General features: G+C 36.2%; 1 protein-coding gene and 1 pseudogene across 1 annotated transcript; both read right to left on the bottom strand.

Annotated features, from left to right (window-relative positions):
* Positions 1 to 3,415: 3,415 nt before the first annotated feature.
* On the bottom strand, positions 3,416 to 7,666 carry LOC112190037 (annotated as a pseudogene).
* Positions 7,287 to 10,022, bottom strand: LOC112183723 (G-box-binding factor 1-like). The gene is made up of 6 exons (XM_040513263.1): positions 10,008 to 10,022; positions 8,680 to 8,846; positions 8,489 to 8,546; positions 8,225 to 8,273; positions 7,888 to 8,072; positions 7,287 to 7,292 (listed from the first exon to the last, which is right to left on the bottom strand). The coding sequence occupies exons 1-6, from the start codon at positions 10,020 to 10,022 to the stop codon at positions 7,287 to 7,289; spliced, it is 480 nt and encodes a 159-aa protein (XP_040369197.1).
* Positions 10,023 to 10,102: the final 80 nt, after the last annotated feature.

Here is a 10,102-nt window from a genome sequence, read left to right as displayed (position 1 = left end):
TGTGTTTAGCCCTCTGATCAACTTTACCATCTTTCATAATATCTTGATCATTAATTAGGAATGCGTCAATACTGACCACTACCAAACAAGACTATAATATTAACGTATTTGCATGATATAGTAGGACAGAAATAAGTTAAAAGCAATTAAATAATGGATCGAATGTTTTTGTTTTTTTTGTTTTCTTTTAGTTCATGATAACTGGACATGGCCTAATCAACTAAGCAGTATAACACACCCACATGGTCCAGTTCAGTTGGCAAGTTGACTGTGCTCCTTAAGCAAGTTGAGGGACTTGAGGCAGAGGTCTCAAGTTCGAGCCTTGTGTATGGAAAAGACTATGCGGGGAGGGCAAGCCCACCTATTTGGTGTACTCGATGCCCGGAGGGGGGTGTCGCTGCGTCTTTGGCACGGCACTGTGTTGAACTTCGGGTAAAAAAGGCCATTGCGTGCCTCCTTGTGGTCCTTCCCAGTACCTCCTTTTTATTAAAAAAAAAAAAAAAAAAAAAAAAAAAAAAAAAAAAAAAAACTAAAAAACCTAAGCAGTATAACACTATATTAGCGCCACAAGGTAGAAAAAATTCATGAGCTCAGAGTTCTATACCTCGTATTCCCTCATGCTATTCACTGTTTTTTTTTCTGTTTTATTGTTGATTTTAGTTCCTTTTAAATTGATTGATTGGTAACTTATATGGACTTTCTCTTTATCAATTTTACAATATTTCATTATCTTTCATCATCTCATGATCATTGATTAGGGACGCGTCAATCCTCAACACTATTAACCCATACTACAACAATAATAACGTATATTTAGAGTATAACATGACAAAAATTAAATCATTGTTTAGACGATTAAAAGCACTCAAAAAACATGTAAATCTTTATTTCTTCCTTTTAATTTATGGTAATTGGATGTGGCGTAATCAACTAAGCAACTCTTGTACTAGCGCGACATGGTACAAAGAATTCATGAGCTTAGATTGGTCTAGGCATACTGCATACATGGTATGATCCTGGCTTGCCGCATAGTTTTCGAAAACCATTGAAAGCTTTCAACTATGTAAGTAGTTGAATTAATAGACTTATAATAATAAATCTTTGGACTCCGAATCCAATTCTCCGACAATAAACCTGCTTTAAATATGACTCGGAGTTCGAATCCCAATCTAATTGCATTTGCTACGAGCCAGCATTGAACCATGTTACAATATCATTACTCCTGGAATCCGAATAGAACTGGTTTCAATGAAATAAATGTTGATACCTGGTTATGGTTTTTACAAGATTAAAGTAACAAAGTTTTACATGTTGCTACCATGGTTGTACTCATTTCTATCTGCGATTGATACTAAGCGACATTCCTTTGAAAGCTAAAAGCGATTATTTGTGTGTTTGATTTCAAGATTTTGAGATTTAAAGGTGCACAGCTTGTACGAGCCAAGTTTTTGGAAAATTAACTGATTTTATATATTCTATTGATACCTAAATGACATTCCTCTTAAACCTAAAATCGATTATATTTCAAGATTTTGAGATTTAATTGGGTGCACAGTTCCTATGAGCCAAGTCTTTGGAAAATCAACTGAGTTCAGCTTTCATATATTCTATTAAATTTTGTACCTTTTTTAAATAATTTTTTTACACCAATTTGGAAATCATTGTTCCCGTTTGTATGTTGTTTTTGAGCCATGATTTGGCCCTTGGAAATTTTTTTCTTCACTGATTTTTTTTTCAACTATTTTGATTTTTGAATTTTGTCTTTTTAAAATTCAGCTACAGGTCGGCATGGTTTGCCACTTTGCCTGCACTCCAACTGTTGTTTTAGCCCAAATGATTTGAATTCTTGCAGTCTCTCTGTTTTCAAGCAAATCTGCATGGTTGGCATTCATTTCATCTGTTGTTAGCGAAACTATTTTGGTGACACAGAGTTTGTATTTTCCCAACTTTCATGGCCCTTGTATTTGTAGGCCCATACTAGAGCTGATTTGAATTGCTCAACAAAATAATCTAAAGCCTAATCAATTAGCAGGATTCTAATCTTTGAAATTGAAATCATCTATCAAGGGGCTGCTCATTCAGAATCGTAGTCTCGCCTTACTGTTCAATTCAAGATCTGTAAGCTCAAAACGGTTGAGACCCTTGTGGTTTGGATAATGGTGGTTCGAATCCGCCCAGATCTACCCTGAATCACTGATCCATTTTGGCCCTTCCTAAAAGAAGGACCACGACTTCTAGCTAGAGGATAAGTTTGACTATTCAAGGTGATGATGTTATGACACAGCCTCTCATATTGAAGATTTAGTGCTGTGATCTTGAATGCAACAAATGGAACACGTTTAACTTCGCTGTATTTACATTCTTCTCTCTCGTGGAATGAAAATGAGTTCCTTGGAAAACCTATCCATGCATGCATTCACTTTGCCTACTGAACACAAGCATTTTAGTATCTTTTAACATCTATAGTGTGCTTTCTAATTCTGTTTTGATAATTTCAGGAGGGTCGTTTTGGTCAGTAGAATGGGACCTCAGCGAAACATCACATTGATTCCTACTTTTTCTTTGTTTGTTTGGGAAGATCAGCCTCCTCCTAAGCCCTTAATGTTTCGAACTTTGACCTTTTTGAGTCAATTTGCCTTAGGATTTAGTTTCCGTTGTTTTCTAGTTTTTTTTCTAAAAAAAGACACTCAAAGATGTCGCTTCCGTACTTGTTCTCGTGCCTTCAGCCTATCACCATTTTCATTTTCTTTTTTTGAGGAGAAAAGAAAATTACAAAGCGAAGTCTATAAGATATTACCCAGAAGAATTATAATGCAAATAATATCATGAATTCATAATAATCATGTTATGTTATGTTATTTGCGTGCTTGAATGATTAGTCTAAGAGATTAGTAGTAGTCAATTTTTATAATGATTCATGTTCAACTTTAAGACTCAATTTTATTTATAGTAATAATATTTTGTTAGAGTCACAAATGATTTCAAAGAGTTTATCATTTTAACTTATTTTATCTATTTTTTTTTATCTTTTATCTTTTAGTTCTGATACCAATCTCGATCTTTCCAACCTCCAATTCAAGTCAGTAACTCTGAGCCAACCTAAGTCCAAAACCAAATGGATTATTGTGACTAGACCTCATCAACGGGCAATGCCGATACCCGAGCTTTATTGTAAATCGAAGGATCCAAGCCCGTCCATATAAAGAGGGCCTTGCGAACTTTTTCGGACAGGGCCTTGCGGGCTTTATTTACAAATAAATCTTTAAAGAGACTACGTTTCAAAAAAATAAATAATAATAATAATCTTTAAAGATACTAATTTTTTTATAAACTTATATTTATATATCATACACTCCAATGAGCAACCTCTATCAATTCAAAGAAAATGGGAAAACCGACCGTTGGATGTGTGATTATTACAATAAATTCTGAAGCCTGTACTGAAACTTAGGTTTTTCCCAGTGTGTGCATTATAAAGAGTAAGGCTTCGTAGGCTAGCCAGTGCTTCAATGTGAGGTAATAAATCTTCCTCAAGTCTAGACCAATGCAGATTCAAAGATGTGAGGCTCTGAAGTGAAGAAAACCAGCGTGGTACCATTTCCAACTTTCCAGCCAACGCAAGTGTGTGAAGGTGAGCAGGAGGTGCAGTTAGCTCATCGAGTCAAAGACATTCCTCTTCATCAGGTACCATTAAAAACAAGTCCTGGAGGAGCTCCATCTTTTGAAATGAAGCACATAGGTCTATCTCGTCTCTTTCTTTTACATTTGTGATGCCAAGCTTAGTGAGTTGGGTCATGTTCCTGACAAGTCTGATAACATTTCCTTCTAATTCAACACATGCCAAAACTTGCAAGTTCTTCAACTTACAAATACCAGAAGGACCTTTTGTCCCTTCAATATATCTGAAGCCCATATGTACTCCAGTGTAACGGTACATAATCAGATGGCGTAGGTTAAGCAGCTTGGTAATTCCCCTTGGAAGTGCCTTTATATTGGAATCCCTTATGTCCAAGGTCTGGAGATTGTGGAGCCGTCCTATGGATTTGGGAAGCTCTTTAATGGGAGTTTTCCTCAAATTTAAATATCTTAAGTTGAATAAGTACACAACTTCATCAGGCAATAATTTAGTAATTAACCGGGACCGTTCCAAATCTAGAATCCTCAACAACTTCAATCCAGAAGGCAATATCTCAGAAACAGACGATGAGATTCTATTAGTGACAAAGACAAGAAAAGAACGAAGATGTGACATATCTGTGAGTGGCTTAATTTCCCCATCCGTTGTTTGAATTGACAAACGACGGGCTCCCATTTCTTTCATTACTTCTTTGCCATTGTACACAGTGGCAAAGTTCTCCGATTCTGATTCTGATAAAGCAAGCTCCCGCATAAGATCATGCATCTTGCATGCCCTTGGCCTTCCGGTTTCATTTCTTCTTACAGCTTGTAGCATGCTACGAGAAACGAGTTCCATAATATAGAGTTCTGCAACTGCTTCTGGTGTAACCCCTTTAATATATACCCAAACCAATTAATTAGATTTATGCAAAATAAAAAAACCTATTAAATAGACTAAATAATAAAACCCAATGTTGTTAAGAATTACTAAATCTGCCACTTTCAAATTCCCATTCACCTATTAAATGGAAGTCGATCATGAAACGGCTGCCCATAGACGTTGCCCAGAATTACTTAACCCTTGATTTCAGCAATTGATAATTCTCCTCTGGGTTGGAGGTTGCGTAACTTCACATTGAAAAGTGTAATCTGCACATTCAAAGTTAGTGTCAATATCTCTACAAGCTTGTGATATAAATGGATTGCACAATCAGAGATTGGTGGGTTGTCTGTGTTCGACAGCATATCCGATTGGTACGGTTGATGAGTATTGTGATTGCTATCTATTCAAAAGGTGTGTGTGCTCCTGACGAAGAGGTATTTGTTTTGTGATCATTCTAGGTTTTTGATATTGAGTAGGTATGATAGACTATACAAGTTCTTGATTGCAGGTTTTTGTTTCATCTTCTTATTTCTCAATAGATACTACAAGTTAATTTTGATGGCTAAAGAGTACACCCACCTGGAATTTAGGTGCGACCTTCTCAAGTTTGGACATGTTATGACCGACGAGTTAAGGGCTGAAATTACTGAAGTGAAGCTTGATCTGATTGCACCCGCCATCATCTACAATAACATGGACCCTATTATGGAAAATTAATGAACATGGAATATTGATTCTATACCTACGCCTATTGGAATGGGGAATCAAATTTCATTCAAAAAAAGGGAAAAAAAAGAAAAGCAAAATGACATACCTTGATGAGAGGATGTTTAATCACTACATGATAGGAATACCTCCACAAAAGGATGTTTAATCAGATTGAGAAATCTACGAAATCTAATAGCAATATCTACACAACCACATTTACTTAAAAATAGCAAATATAAAGATCAAATCTGAAAGGAAGAGATATACAATAATTAAGACAATTAATCTTTTTAAATAAGGAATATCTACACAAACATATCTCCTAAAATATGGCATCAGTTACATACAATAATTAAGGCAATTGATCACGTTGACATATTTAATAATAGGATTATCTACACAAACATATCTACTAAAAAATGGCAAATATATAGGTCAAATAAAAAAAGAAGAGATATGCAATAATTAAGGCAAGTAATCGTTATTAAATCAGGAAAAATAAATTGATGGTATTAAATTCTAATTTGTGTTTATAACTGATGCCATATTTAAATTAAAAAAAAAACACCTATATTTGAGGAATTTTTTCCTTCTTCGACGAGAAGGGTAAAATAGTCAAACTAAAAAAAAAAGAAAAAAACTTAATCATAGACTTAAAACCTATACGGTAGGTTTAATTATGTGAATGGGTGTAGATTAAAAGAAAACATATGATTGGGTTTCCCTTAAAAGGAGCTTATTTTTTGAGTTTTTTTCTAATTTTCTCATGTTTTAATCGATATGACAAACCGTTGAAACTAAGCAACAAGATGATCTTTATAGATTCTAACAACGGATTGTTACTTAGATGCCAATTTAAGCTGTTGCGGACTGTACTCCACTCTACAGAAGACTTTTTTGAGGACATGAGGCCACGTAAAGCCACAATTGCCAGAGGTAAGCCGTTGCACTTCTCCACAAGTTCCCAAGCTAATGGTTCGAGCTCTGGCGGGCATATATTGAGATAAGTTGGGAATGCTTTCTTGCTGAAGAACTCCATGGCCTCATCGCGTTGCAAGAGTTGAATAGGGTAAACATGACTTTCAACTCCAAAAGAACAGGATGCTATGTCTTCTCTTCGAGTTTTAAGAATGATTCGACTTCCAATCTGTTCATCTGGAAATGATAATCTTATATTTTCCCAAAGAGTGATATCCCACACGTCATCCAATACAACTAGATATCTTTTGGACAACAAAAAGTTTGTCAACATCTCCAGCAATTCTCTGTAGCTCATTGCATGCAAATTCCCAGGGACTTCCTGTTTGATTGATTGGTGGAATTCCTTTATCAAGCTTCTAAATAAGTCTTCAAGCACATAAGTTTGGGAAACAGTTATTCATGCAAAACAATTAAAATGTCTCTTTACCGTCTCCTGAGTGAAGGTGTTGGCAACGAGAGTTGTCTTCCCTGATCCTCCCATGCCGACCACAGAGACAATAGTTTGTTTTTTCTCTCCATTGATCAACCATCCCATTAACATTTGCTTCTTCCCTTCAATTCCCAGGAGTTCATCTTCCTTCTCAAAAAGCGAGGACTAGGCTTTGATTTTTACCCTCTTGTGAACATCATCAGAAGATGTTCCTTCTTGACCAGTTACACCATACCTCTGTTTTCTCTCTGGAATGGCTTTGATTACTGCAATAATTTTCTGTAACTTGTTAGCAATTCGACCCTTATACCAGAGGTTTTTTGGGACGTGAATGGTTTTTGGAGAAACCTTGCAAATCGACCGCCACTTTCCTTCTCATTCATGCGATACATGGATTCATCAATGATATCTTCAACATCGCAGGCCAAGTTTGTCACGTTTGCAATCCACGTTTTCTTTGTTTGTGTACTTGCTTTCTTCCACTCTGTATCCTCTAGGAAAGACTTCATGCTCTCAAGCTCCAGCTTAATCTCATCAACTTCATCACGAACATCGGCTACGGAGGATGCTTCGCCCTCTAGAATGCTCACAATTTTGCCAATCAAGAGGTCTGTTGGAGCTGAGGCCATATATGGCTAGGGGACCTTTGTAGTTTAATGGATGTCTCTAGAACTGAACAATATAGATGCAAAACCAATTTCAGTGAATAATTTCAGCGATAGCAAAAATGATTTTGATTGGTTTTCCTTTCACAGATTAAAGCAGTGATAGTGAAAAATGAAGAATAACATATATGTTGGAAAACTAATTATCTAACTGAAATATGCTTTAGCAATAGTAGTAAGAAACATACCAAGATTAAGCAGAATATGAAGAGTACTCAATGATCACTCCAATGCCATGAAAAAGGGGATCATCTCCCAACCCATTAAAGGTAATTCATTCTGCTGAATGAAAATGTTGAGGAAAGAAAATGGAAAATGCAAGTGAGATACCCTTCTGCTCCTCTACGTGCAAAGTCGTACCAAGGAAATTGCAAGGAAACTCGTATAGTATTTTTATACCAAAAGACCAAAGACCTGTTCTGCTGTATTTTTATATCACAACTCGTATAATTTGTTCTTAATTTTAAGCATGAATACATACATATGGATATTAATACAATATTTGAACATATTGAGACACACACACGGATTGAAGAACAGAATAACTAGTGAAAAATATGTACTAAAAGAACAACAATTTAAAACATGAGAAAAATTTGTACCTGATTAATCCGATGGTCACCACCGACAGCTGATGGGGCTCCAGATTGATTTCCTCTCATTTTTGCAGTTCCAGCACCAGCGGGGGATGTATTCCACAAGTCCATTCCCATATTCAGACTAGTTGCAGGCACAGAAACTACAGGCTTCCTAGGCACTAAAGCTGTGTTATTTTGTGCATTTGCTCCTGAAAAATGTGAGAAAACCATTTTACCAAAATTAATGCAAGTACCATTTACCAATGTCTACGCTTACAATATAGCCTAAATAGAAGTGTATGTTGAACACGATCACTATAGCAGACCAAAATAAATAAATAAAAGCACAAAATTATCGTACCATCTGCAAGCATCTTGTCAAAGCTTCCCTTCTTGTTTGCACCATACTCCTAATGATATAACAACCATGTTTCATTAGCAGAAAATCATGCCAACAGTTATTTCTCAGGCCAGGTTAAAGTCTAAAATCCAAAGCACAATATATACTGAGCCAGCTGCTATTTGCAGATAAGTTGCAAAAGCTACTACAAATTTACTAGCCATTGAAGAAAGGTAGAAGAACTCGAGAACATCTTGGAGTATTAGCTGCAGGGCATACACATACCTGGTGGTTACCATTCTCCTCGCTTCCATCTGATGAACCCTCGCTGCCACTTTCAGCACTGTTAACGAGAAAGTTGACAGTCAGTCTGGGTACAGCATCAATAAACTATCTTTAACCAATGTAAAATGGTAAAAACTCAAGAGCAATCTGAAGCTTGTAAAAAGGCATAATACTATGAAAAGACCACTGACCTTTGTGAAGCTCCATCATTTCTAGAACCAGAAGTTGCTTTTCCACTCTCCCCAGCCTTAACTGTACTTCCTACAGCTCCCTTGGGTTTTTTGGTTGAAGCACGCTCTTTCCCATCTGCGCCCTTCCCTTCCGACTCTGGATTTGTTGGTGGTACTGAAGTAGGAGTCTAACAAAAGTAGATGAAACCAATTAGTTAATCAAGTTGAAACCACCTAATATGATTTATTGATGGTAAACCTAGCTGGCGGGTTTGTTGGTAACTCGTGAACAATTTTTTTTTAATATTTACTGAGGAGACGATTAAAAGCAATTAAATTTATGTTTTTGTTTTTTTTTTTCTTTTAGTTCATGATAACTGGACATGGCCTAAACAACTAAGCAATTCTTACATTATATTAGCGCCACAAGGTAGAAAAAATTCGTGAGCTCATGCTATTCACTGTTTTAGTTCCCTTTTAAATTTGCTTACTGATTGGTAACTTATATGGACTTTCTTTATCAATTTTACAATATTTCATTACCTTTTCATCATCTCATGATCATTGATTAGGGACGCGTCAATACTCAAGACTATTAACCCATACTACAATAATGATAACGTATATTTGGAGTAGAGCACGACAAAAATTGAATCATTGTCGAGACGATTAAAAGCATTTGAAAAACATGTAAAATCGCATGTTTTTATTTCTTGCTTTTAGTTTATGGTAATTTGACATGGCATAATCAACTAAGCAACTCTTACACTATATTACCGCGACAAGGTACAAAGAATTCATGAGCTTAGATTGGTCTAGGCTTGGCTTGCCGCATAGTTCTCTAAAACCATAAACCACTACTTTCAATGACGTAAGTATAGTAACAATAAATCTTTGGAGTTCGAATCCAATTCTTAGACAATAAACCTTCTTCAAATACGATTGGGAGTTCGGATCCATAAACCACTACTTTCAAAGACGTAAGTAGCTGAATACACTGGTAACAATAAACCTTTGGAGTTCGAATATAATTCTTCGAGGATAAATCTTCTTTAAATACGACTAGGAGTTTGAATCCTAATCTAATTGCATTTGCTACGAGCCAGCATTGAACCTTATTACAATATTATTAGGATTTTGACCTGAAAAGGAATCCCATTACTCCTGGAATCCGAATAGGAACATGGTAGGAATCGAGCTTTACCTTCCACTCAAAGGTCTCCTACTCCTGGTAGGATAAGAGGACGGATGTGTTGTATAAAAAGGCCTCAATGTCCCTCTGATATTCGGGCCTGGTTTAAGATTTTGTTCGGGTCGAGAGCCCGAACAAAGCACCCGCTATGTTCTACCTGTTTCCAGCGCATTAATACGTCGATTATTCCCATACCAACCCGTTGGCGACGAAAGTCAAGTGTTCACATCGCAAGCGTAGAACAAAAATTAA

This window comes from Rosa chinensis, chromosome 2, assembly GCF_002994745.2.
Source record: "Rosa chinensis cultivar Old Blush chromosome 2, RchiOBHm-V2, whole genome shotgun sequence".
Lineage (NCBI taxonomy): Eukaryota > Viridiplantae > Streptophyta > Magnoliopsida > Rosales > Rosaceae > Rosa > Rosa chinensis.
This window is presented reverse-complemented; position numbering and strand designations above follow the sequence as displayed.